The sequence below is a fragment of the Dromaius novaehollandiae genome, chromosome 27 (genome assembly GCF_036370855.1).
Source record: "Dromaius novaehollandiae isolate bDroNov1 chromosome 27, bDroNov1.hap1, whole genome shotgun sequence".
Lineage (NCBI taxonomy): Eukaryota > Metazoa > Chordata > Aves > Casuariiformes > Dromaiidae > Dromaius > Dromaius novaehollandiae.
The window spans coordinates 5,883,510-5,894,371 of record NC_088124.1 but is presented as its reverse complement, the minus strand read 5'-3'; the positions used below and the strand labels follow the sequence as shown (position 1 = coordinate 5,894,371).

General features: G+C 47.5%; 1 protein-coding gene across 1 annotated transcript; it reads right to left on the bottom strand.

Annotated features, from left to right (window-relative positions):
- Positions 1-2,988: 2,988 nt before the first annotated feature.
- On the bottom strand, positions 2,989-10,710 carry LOC112990193 (complement decay-accelerating factor-like). Its single transcript, XM_064498004.1, has 11 exons — positions 10,391-10,710; positions 9,985-10,173; positions 9,280-9,471; positions 8,449-8,548; positions 6,724-6,806; positions 5,997-6,191; positions 5,730-5,789; positions 5,478-5,606; positions 5,170-5,352; positions 4,750-4,846; positions 2,989-3,957 (listed from the first exon to the last, which is right to left on the bottom strand). The coding sequence occupies exons 1-10, from the start codon at positions 10,527-10,529 to the stop codon at positions 4,755-4,757; spliced, it is 1,362 nt and encodes a 453-aa protein (XP_064354074.1). The 5' UTR covers positions 10,530-10,710; the 3' UTR covers positions 2,989-3,957; positions 4,750-4,754.
- Positions 10,711-10,862: the final 152 nt, after the last annotated feature.

Sequence of the window (10,862 nt, the reverse complement as noted above, 5' to 3'; positions counted from 1 at the left end):
GCCGCGGCGGCGGAAAGCAGGACCTGGCCGCGGGCTGCCTGCACGGAAAGCCCGGTGGCCTCCCTTGGCCGCCTCCGTTTAGTCTCTGGCTCTGGGGAGTTTTCTCAGGAAACGCTTAGCTGCAGCTGGAGACGGTTTGAGGCACACAGCTGCATTTGTGCACCCTCAAAGAAGCCACTCTTGCCCCCCAGAGAAACGCAGTGGGGCCCTTCGGCCACCCGCTGCCTTGGCTTCGAGTCGTTTCTCTGCCCTTTCCAGTAAAGACACGCCTATTTCCAAAGTTATCAAGTTGCAAACATAAAAAGAAGAAGGGGAAGGAAGGAGAAGAAAAAAAAAAAGAGGACAGTATCTAGGTCTTACCAGCTCTGGCTGTGAAGGGCAGCGGAAGGGGCCGAGGAGCTCCCTGCTCCTCCCTGTCACTCAGGGCACGGGGCGGCTCGGCTCAGCTCGGCTGCGGGGCACCGGCTCCTGGGGGCTTGCAGTGCCCCGGCTCAGCCGGGCTCCTCTTCCCGGCATCGCTTGCCAGTGCCTAGAAAAAAACCTCCTTGGAGAGAGATTTTCCTGCAAGAAGAAAGGAGAGAGGTGCTCTTCTGCCCTGAGCGATGCATGACTAGGTCAGGGCAGAGGTAAGCTGCAAGCGAGGCTCGCTTGGAAGCTGGTAATGGAACTGTTTTTATTAATGCATATGCAAAAAAAAAAAAAAAAAAAAAAAAGCAGTGCGGATGATGGCATTTCCCCTGTACCACTCTCCCAGTGAAACTCCTCTTTTCAGGTAAGACACTGTCAGGCCTACCAACTTGCAGCGAGGTCCTCGGGCCACCCGGCCTTGCGGGGACCTTCCTGCCTCTCTCTGTCTGCCCTTGTTTTTCCAGGAAACAATGATGTTTCCACGGAGAAGCTCATGTAGAAAAGCATTTGCAACGAGGCTCCTAAGGGAGCGGGGAAGTATCCTGCACTACATATTCCTTCCCAATAATCATTTGTGAGCGTGTTGATATAGGGAAATGACCTGACCACGTATTTTTACAGATCACTTGGGAACCGAGATGAGACTTGGCACAGTGGCTCTGGCATGTGAAAGGAAACTGCTAATAGGGGAAAAAAAAAAACCCAAATGCTGAGGAATTTTAATCAGGAGGACAGCGATCCTTGGCATGAGATAATGAAACATTGAGAAGCATTTGGCAAAGAATTCTCACAATATTGTGCCCTTTGCTAACAGTTTCTGTCGGCCCCTGGAACTACCTGGTCCAGCCTCGCTCCTGCAGCCAGAGCCCTGTCTCTGCCTGGAAACGCGGTGCCAGCGCCTCGGGGGACGCCACGACCGCTGCGGGCCCACGCCGCCCGCGTCTCTGCGTTTCAGCCACGCGCATTTTCTGCTGAACTCTGCAGCACCTTCGCTGCTGCCCCAGCAAGGCCAAGCGAGCAGCAAAGCCTCCGTGTGCCAGAAACGGCTCTGGAAACGCACGCAAACGGCAGCAGAGCCCGTTGATAACGGGGCCGGGTCTGCTCCGCTGAAGGTGACTTGTTTTATCTCGCTCCGACATCCCTTCGCTGAAAGGCATCGGGCCGAGCACGCGGCGAAGGCTGGAGTGGAACGGCACGCACGGCCGAGCGTAGCTCTGGCGGCATCGTGCACCTCCACCGCAGCATGCTGGAGCGTGACCAGGCACAAACCACAACGATATTAAGGTGGCAGCAAAACCAGCTTTGGGGTCACTGAATTTGCTATTTGAGGGCCCAAAATCTGCGAGACAGAGCAGTCCGACAGCTCCTTTTAATGCCTCCTACAAGCTACAGCACGAAATCTTGCACTTACCCGCTGCAAGCACCCCTATCAATTCACTTTTGCATTACCAGTGGCTGTGAGATATCCGTGCAGTCTGTCAAAGCTTTTCTCTATCTACAGACAAAAACGCGTGTTGAACTGCCAGCGTGGCTCTTGGTCGTCCACAGAAATAGCTCCATGCGCGGGTTTTTCCCCCAAGCTGAACTTGCATAGGAGGCCACTTCGGAAATAAATAATCAAGGAAGGCTCCAGATAAACAGTGTGAGAGCAGTAAAGCTGCAGCATATACAAAGTGAACAGTTGGCACTTTAAGTCAAGAGCTACCCTTCATATTACAACTACTATTTATTTTTAAATGTAAAGAAAAAACCCCAGAATGCCATCTAAATATAAGGCAATTAGCATGCTGTGTAAAACACAAAGGCAGTAATCGGCCAACAACATAAAATAGACGTTTCCGGTTGGTTTGCTGCAATGTGACAACACTTGAACGATCGCTTACTTAGCAGTTAGTTTTATAGAAGTCTGCACACAATGTGCTTATCACCCACAGCTTTACGAGAATTGGGAGCTTCTGCTATTTGAAAAGCAGAAGTACTTATTTTACATAGAATACTAGATGCACACACCATTCACAGCTGTTATCTTCCATGTAGTCGTAACGGAAATATAAACTGCAAAGAATCAATATTTATGGCAGATACAAGAACCAAACTTTTGCTAAAGAAAGGGCTAAAAGTATCGAAAAGGTACAGATGCTACAACATTCATTTTGACATGTAAAGTACTATGATTTCCTATAAGAAACGAGTATATAACTTAGCAAGATAAGCCAGTCTTCTGATCTCAGCAAAACCATGCTGACATTTAACGTGGATATATCTGCAGTGAGACCCGTATTTTGACAGCGAGGAATTCCTACTATGTCAAGGGAGTGACTCAGCCCAGCAGAGAGCAGGTCCGGGGTTTGATACGTGGGTCTCTCCCACAGCCTATCCCATGTGTCTTCGAGTTTATGCTGATTGCCATGGTAGCAGGTCTGCGTTGCCAGCGAGCGACAGGGGAAACTCCCAGTCGAACTGATCGTGACGTTACCAAAATCCTTCAGAAATTCTCAGGAAGGCCTGAAGGGCTTCTGAGAAATTGCACCTTCCCTCCCCAAGGCTGAAAAAGATCAAGTCAGATCACTAGGGAATTATACCTGAGCCTGCGATGTTAGAGGGAAACTACTGAGAGAGAGAAAATCTCAGGTGGGAGAAGCAGCTATGGGAAACAACTAACTCTTAGGCAAGTAATTTTCAGCCAATTTCTCGGAATTTTAAAACATACTACAATTAAAAACAAATACATGTTATTTGTGTACATGAGACAGATCTGATCTCACTTCTTCTCTGGAAGCAAAGTTTAAGAGTCCTAACAAGCATGACCGTTGCACGGGGCACCTTGCAAACAGAACATGGGGATGGTTTTGTATCGTTTGTGCTCACAGTGCTATCTTTCTTAGAAAGAGAACAATATATTTAGCTAGGACCACACTGAACTGCTTTCTTAGTCATCGTTACATTTACAGTGAGATGGCAGGAAGAGCAGCAGCGTCTTAGAGCACGTGACAGCTGTTTTGCAACCCCGCAAGTCAACCGCAAGTGCCTCCTTTCAGCGTTTCCTCCACTGGCGTCCTTCTGTCGTGGTGTCATCGGAGGAGAGAAGCCACAACACAAATAAACTGCTTCGAAGCTGCAGACAAATCTCTCCGTGTGGTTGCCATCATGTGTCCCAGGGGCCATACGAGCAGTCCAAGGGGAAGAGTATTCCCACCAAGATTAGCCTAGCCATAGTTTCAAGGAGAGTGAAGCTTTTTGCTTGCAGATTCTTGCCAGAATTTCAAAGGAGGAGAAAGCCACCTAGTTTTGGGGGGGTGTTTTAGCACTGGATTTCAGAAATGTCCAAGCCATTTCCTCCCTCAAATACTGGAGGGAGTTTTCAGGCATTGTTCCACTTTTCCCTTTTCACATCACTTGCTCCAGCCTCCTGGCACTGACATGCTGATTTCATAGGGCTCCTGTTTTGGGGGAGTAGAGCTGAGTCCCTGAAGTACAAGGCGAAGTGTCATTTCTCATGGTGCAGCTGGTTTTAGATCATAAACCAAGCTGCTTATTTGACACGGTCTTCTGAAAAAGTGCCAAGAATGAAAAGAAAGTTTTAAAAAAAGAACAAAAACCCACAGCAAAAGTTGTTCTTTTTTTGATTAATGTTCATTCTGGAGCAATATAATAGAGCAAGTAGGAACTTCTAGGCAAAGAATAGAACACAACTTTCCCCACTTTCCTTCCACACTGTATAATCTAGGATGCTTCTAACCTTCGTTTGTTACTACCAAGGGGTCGACATTGCAAAACTTCTTCTTTGAAGCTGTTTTCATATGCTGATAACACTGAAGTTTCTTTCCTACACACGTCTCTCCGACATGAGCACACACATGCAGTTAGTAAAAAGCAGTCCAGTTACCCTGCCTTTAACAGGGTAAATGAGATTCTTTGATTCCTTATTTAATAGTCTAGACAAACGTACCAGGTTTTTGGTCCAACGTAACTGTCAGCCTAGCAATGCTGGCAGATCTGAAGTACTGCGTGAAAGAAACCCCACTTTTGAGAAACGACAGAGCAGCAAGCAAAATGCTGCGTGGCCATGCTGAACCTGGACAGGGGCATTTCGGTACCTGGGCTTAACTAATGCAGCACAGCTGAGAGAACCGGATTTTTTTTTTTCCCCCCTCCCAATGCAAAAGACATGGCTCAAGAATGGTTAAGTTCAGCTTAACCCCCATACGGGAGAAACGCTTTTCATCAAGTCTCCAGTCCTATGGCTAGATCCTCCATGGGTATTTTGCCGTACTTCATTACTTATGATTATATGCTTGCGGTTCCCACCCAGATACCATTTCCAACATGACTGACACTCACCCATTTTACGGGTAAAATATTCCTTTGCAACGAATTGGAAATCTGCTGTAGCAGCACTTCTGCCATGTTCTGGTTCTCCTGGCTGCCCATGATCTTGCTAGCACAGAACAGGGTTAGCATTGGGTTATTATCTCACGTTGCTGTGATAAGGACAGAAAACCCAGCACTCTTAAGGCTATACAGTATAAAATCATCTCTTGCTTTCGAGTATGGTAAGAACTGGGTTAAGCCATGTCCCTAATAACACAAGGGCAAAGAAACAACTGACATGAAAAAACAGTACATTTAAGATTTTTAAGAGAAGGCCAATGCAATCAAACTTGATGTCTGAACCAGATGCCCAACAAGTGGAAAACACAAACTACACAAAGAAAACTTACAGAAGACAGCAATCTCAATCAAGACAAAAGAGTCACTCACTTCCGCAAAGTGCTGGAACTTTTGACCACTTTAGGTTTTCAAAGCAACCAGCCTGGGGTAGAATGCCAGAAATTCCCATGTACTTCGGGGCACATAGAGATCTTTGGCTGCCTCCAGGGTAGTAGTAATTTTGGCTTTTATACAAAGGTACAACAAATCTCAATGCGGAGGTAACACAATTACCTAACATTAAAGAGAAATATGTGAAAAAATGAAAGCTGCAGCTATAGGGATAAGAATAAACATTGAGTTCCATAACGAATTCCCCTGGACTCCAAATGATTTTCAGGAGACATGGTGGGACTGACCTGGTGCCCTGGAGAATGAAGAAGAATGGGAGAAGGAGATGGTATTTTGGAGTGACTTTTTATAGAGGCTGATTTTCATTTCCTTTTTGAAAGCCTTCTTAGATGCTTGGATGCTGTAGCCATAAGAATCTGAAAAGAATGAAAATCATGGCATACAATTCATTGAATGACTTTTTCATAGAGATATGATAAAGCAGCTAATTAAATCTGGAAATGTAGGGCTTAATTCAATGCAGAATCATTTCAACCCACCTTTGAGAGCAGGACTCTTTTGCATTTCTTTTGATCCAAGTTTGACAGATGTTCTTTTCTCTGTGATAAAAAGAATAATAAGAACTGCTAAAAGCACTACATCGTTCTTTTACAGACAGTTCATTCCATACTCCATTTGGTATCAATGCGTTTTTCTTTTTTAAATTGCAATATGACTTACACCTGTATCAGGCAACCACAATATATTTATCTCGTGCATACTAAACACTAAACTTATAATAAACACTAAACTCAAATGATAGCCACCTTTACAATCAGGCGCAGCTCCACTCCAGACTCCGTTTATTTTATCTGTGCTTGTACAATGAATGGAAACGTTTCCACTGAGTTGGAAGCCAGAATCACAGTTGTAAGCCACTGTTGAGTTATAAGCAAATTTTTCTACACCTTCACCATCATGCTTTCCATTGATAATTTGAGGAGGTGGGGAGCAGGTAATTACTGCATGAAAGAAGGCCAACATGAGTATTTCTAAAAGCTTTACTAATAATTAAAATGCAAAATGTTGAAGTGTTAAGAGTGTCCCTAAGATTCTTGAAGAGAATAACCCTTCCGCACAGTTGAAGGTGGGTAGCTAGCCCTGCCTTTTGTTTAGATCATCTTTTACTTCTGAAGTGTTTCTGTTCTCAGTTTTCTCCCTCTTATTCCAGATGTCATAAAAACAAACAGACAGGTTGCCGTGCCCTGGTTCATAATTCCTAGAAATCTCATAACATCACCTTCACTACAAACCTTAAGTCATGAGAAATAAAAATACGTTGATTTTGTGGGAACAAAACTGAGTTGCTGAAACATAGTATCAGTAGCAAAATGTGTATTTCTCTGCTGCAGTGTTTGCAACAAATCTGCCAAATATGCCCATCAGCCATAACATCAAGAAAAACAAACAAACTATGAAGACAGGTTTAGATTAGCCTTTAGCATGCAAGGATCTTTTGGAGTGAAGACAAAAGTGAGGTTGGATTAGGCTTACATTCGCAAGTTGGAAGTTCACTCCATTCAACATCGTCTCCTTTAAGCTGACATTGGATGAAATGCCTCCCACTTAATTTGTACCTAAGTGAAAATACACAAGAAAAGAGCAATTTGTGCAACTGTCCAGAAACTGAGAACAATATTTTCTCCCCTGGTACCAGTACGATCAGTAGCGTAGAAAAGGCAGTTTAAAGCAGGCAGATGTGCAGACAGAAGCTGGCCAACAGGGAGAGAGATCTTTCACCTTGCTCAGGACTAGAATCATTATTAATCTGTTTTTAAGTGCTTCCCTCCTTTGACTCTCACTGCGAGGATGGGAGAAGTCAAAGCGAGCAGCCAGCAAAGAGCGCAATGAACATCAGCATCAGGCAGCGCAGAGGGCAGGGAGCCCAGTGTCCTTCATTGCCTTCTCCTCACCAGGACATTGCCATTAGGTTGTGGCTGTTTTGCTAGAGTTTCGCCAGAGAAGTGAAAGGTAGCAGACTGCCTGCTTAGCTAATTTCTGCAAATACTCAAACACACCCACCGCATACAGCAGGGATGAGTGAGGAGCAATATTACTGTATGTTGTCACTGAAATGGCTACTAGATTTGCTCACTGGAATCCAACACATCTTGTCCTGGCAGCACCGACTCCTCCCCAAACTCTGACTTATATTCTCCTGTTCTAAAAATTCATCATTTGAATGCAATTGCTGAGGTGGATAATATTATCCCTCCACCCTGATATTTATTTTCAAACCACAGAGGGGCTGGACGTGCTGTCATTTCTCTAGAGACCAGCCTGAGCGAGTATCTGGAAAGAAAAGCTGTTATATTTGAAACATCTGCAAAGACAGACAGAACCAGCCAGATGATGCCAGTTAGTTCCTGCTCTGGGAGGGAGGAATACTAATCAGAGATTTAAGAGCATAATTTCTCAAATCACTGTCTTTCACTGCATATGCGACCTGATTGAAAGCAGGCAGAAAGTATGAGTCAGATCAGTGATTGGTGGAAAGTGTGCTTCATGCCTTTTTTTCTAGCCTGAAAACACCCAACAAACATAACCAGTTTATGGTTCAAAGTTTTAGAATTCAAACTTGCACCTTGTTCTAGGCAATATATATCTTGTTCTCTGAATCCCAGGAATGGTTTGGGAACCACAGGTTTCCAGCAGGGTAGAACCATGCTCGCATGGTTGTCTGGACACATACCTCAAGCGACCACGAAGGAAATCGATTCCCTTTCTAATGTGTGTCCAGCTCAATACTGAGATCAGACAAGCAGGCAGTACTGATGCTGCAACAGTTATGACATCACGCAAAAGTATAAAGTAGGATATAAACGTCCCCCTCAAAGGCCAGTTTAATAAAACCCAGTTCTAAGTTCCAGCAATATTTTAGGTATCCAATTTTGAAATCTGTAGTTATAAACTGATGGTACAACAAGCCCTGTTGGGATAGATACTCTAGGGTAGTTAAACTTCCTCTGGATGACACCTGGAAGAAAAGGGTGTCGCAAATTCAGATCCGGGTCCCCTCCCTCCAGCTGTGCCTTAGTCACAAGCTCTTCACTTGGAGCAACATGCTCCATCCAAGGGAGGGTATATTGCAAAACGGCAGCCCAGCCCATAGCGGTCGCCTCGCTGCACTAGTCCTAAGTGCTTCATAAGGTCACGCCAGAGTTTATATCCGAGCACCAGCGTTCGTACACGCGAGTTCAGCGCATTAGCCCGACTCACCCGTCTTCGCAGAACAAGTTCACCCTCGCGCCGAACAGAAAGTCTGTTAGCGGAACCGCTCTGCCCCTGGGCAGTGCTCCCGGGTCGCCGCAGGATTTCTCTGCGAGAGAGCAAGGCCAGCGTTAGCGGTCGCGCCTGCTGCTGCGATGGAAAAACGCAGAGGCTAACGCAGGACACAGATGTACAAGGTTGCGCCCGAAGGTAACGAAGCATTTTTGTTCACACACGTCACAGCAGAGCTAATGAAAGGCAATCGCCAGCATTACAGCTTGGGAGGAGGGTGCAAGTCCCAGCCAGGGCTCGGTGCTCACAGCTGGCAGCAGCAGGTATCTCGCAGGGTTGCAGAGAAAAACATTTACAGAGATATTTTCATCTCAATAATTTGGCAGTTGGTTACCCAATTGTGAAAAATGTGCTGTGGCTGCATCATCAGTCTTACTAACATATAGATTTCACTGAGAAATATATTTTATCTCCATTTTGAAGTTGAATACTAGAAATACTCCCTACAAATTGGCATTTGTACTGTGCATATGCTGCATCCAGATGTGAACATACTCTCTAAAATGGAAATCAAAACAGGTCCATTATGCCAACACAAAAACAATTGACAATCTATTGATACTTCTGCTGTTAAGCCTTAAAATTAGATTGATATTCCTTGATATTAAATACTAATATTAAAAATGCAGCTGTTGGAATGGCAGTAACTGGGTTATATTTCAGTCTAAACCGAAGCATGCGGGTTGGAGCAGCCGTCTCACCTGCGGGCTCCGAATTCGACAGCTGCTCATCGACAAACAGAGCCTGAGCGGGGACAGCGATACTCACTCTTGCATAGCTCGGGAGCTTGTGACCACGTTAAATTTTGAAGGCATGTGCTGGTGGGAGAGCTCTCCGTGATGTTCTCGTAGCCGGGGCGGCAGAAGTAGCTGACGGTGATCCCAACGGGGTAGAAATTCCTCCACCGGTCCTTCTCGGCCAGGGCAGCGAACCGCAGCCTCGTGGGGGTAGCGCAGCTGCCTGGTGGGCACAGAAAGCAGGCCTGGAAGAGCTGGCCATCCCGAGGGACACCAAAGCTCGTGACCGCCGCAGCGCCCTCGCTGTGGTGCTTTTGGAAAGCTCCCGAGCGCGTAGCAGGTTGCCAGGCTGCTGCTCCGCTGAACGGAGCTGTTGCAAAGTGCAGAGCAGGATGCGTTAAGTGCACAGGCAGAAGCCGTCAATAGGAGACCAGAACTGATGTGACACGCCAGAAACGCGGTGCACGCGGCAGCCGTCTCCAAAGCAAGCATCTGCCAGCCAGGGCAGAGGGGATGTGCAAGCACCGCAGGCTCCAGCTTCTGACCTGCCCCACTGATGTCCAGCCCGGATCCAGCACCTACCAGCAGGTCTCATGAACGGCAGCTAAAGGAAGCATTTTTGTACCTTGCCAGGATGGAGAGTGCCATTGCAGGACAGCCACTGCAAAGGGCAGAGACTTTGAGCAAAGCAAGAGCTGGAGGAGGGAACTTTGGTTCAGAGAAAGGAAGTATTTACGGTCGCAGAGCTCGGGCAGCTCCGACCAGCGAGGACCAGGCAGGCACTCCACAGTGTCCGACCTCCCGGGGAGTTTGATGGTGCCCTCGAGGCACGTATATGTCACCTTGGATCCAACAGGGAAGCTGCCGGTGAGGTTGGCGCTGGACGGCTTGGCATGGGTCACGCGGGGTGGAGGCCCACAGTCACCTGCAGTCAGGAGAAAAGCTCTTTGGGTGACGGCACCATTCCCTGCCCTCCCCCAGCTGCCTTCAGTCCCAAAGGAGCATCCACCAGGCAGGGCTGGATCCGTGGGAGTGCCAGGAACAGTGCCCGGAGGCGGCCCCCCCACCCTGCCCAGCTGGGGCCAGGCAGCCGGGGTGAGCAGGGGAGGTCTCGCACATCCGTCCCGCACGTCTGTACTCACCGGCAGCAGCTGGCAGGCCTAAGAGCCCCAGCAACCCCAGGAGCAGCGCAGGGCGGCGAGACCCCGGCATCGCAGCTGTGGATGCCGGGCCGCTTGTACCGACTTGGTGCTTCCCCGGTCCTGGTTCTCGCGGCTTCATTGCAGCAATTTCCTTGCTCCTCTGTCACATGCAGTTAGCTCCGAGAGGGTATTTCAGAGGCTGGGAGGAGATGCAGCATTGCAGGGACTCCGCCAAGCCTCCGGAGCGGTGGAAAGCTTCCCAGAACACACACGGAATTAATGAGCTCCTGCAGGGAAACTGGAGTGCAGCTGGCCAGGGGCGAGGGGGAAGCTGCTGCATCCGCAGACTTGGGGGACGTCTCGGGGTCCTCCTGCCCCACGTGAAGGGGTACAGGTCCTAGGCATTAACTCAACCCTTTTATTGGACCTACGAATGGCAGCGAGTGCTGACTAGCAGAGATTTACTAAAAAT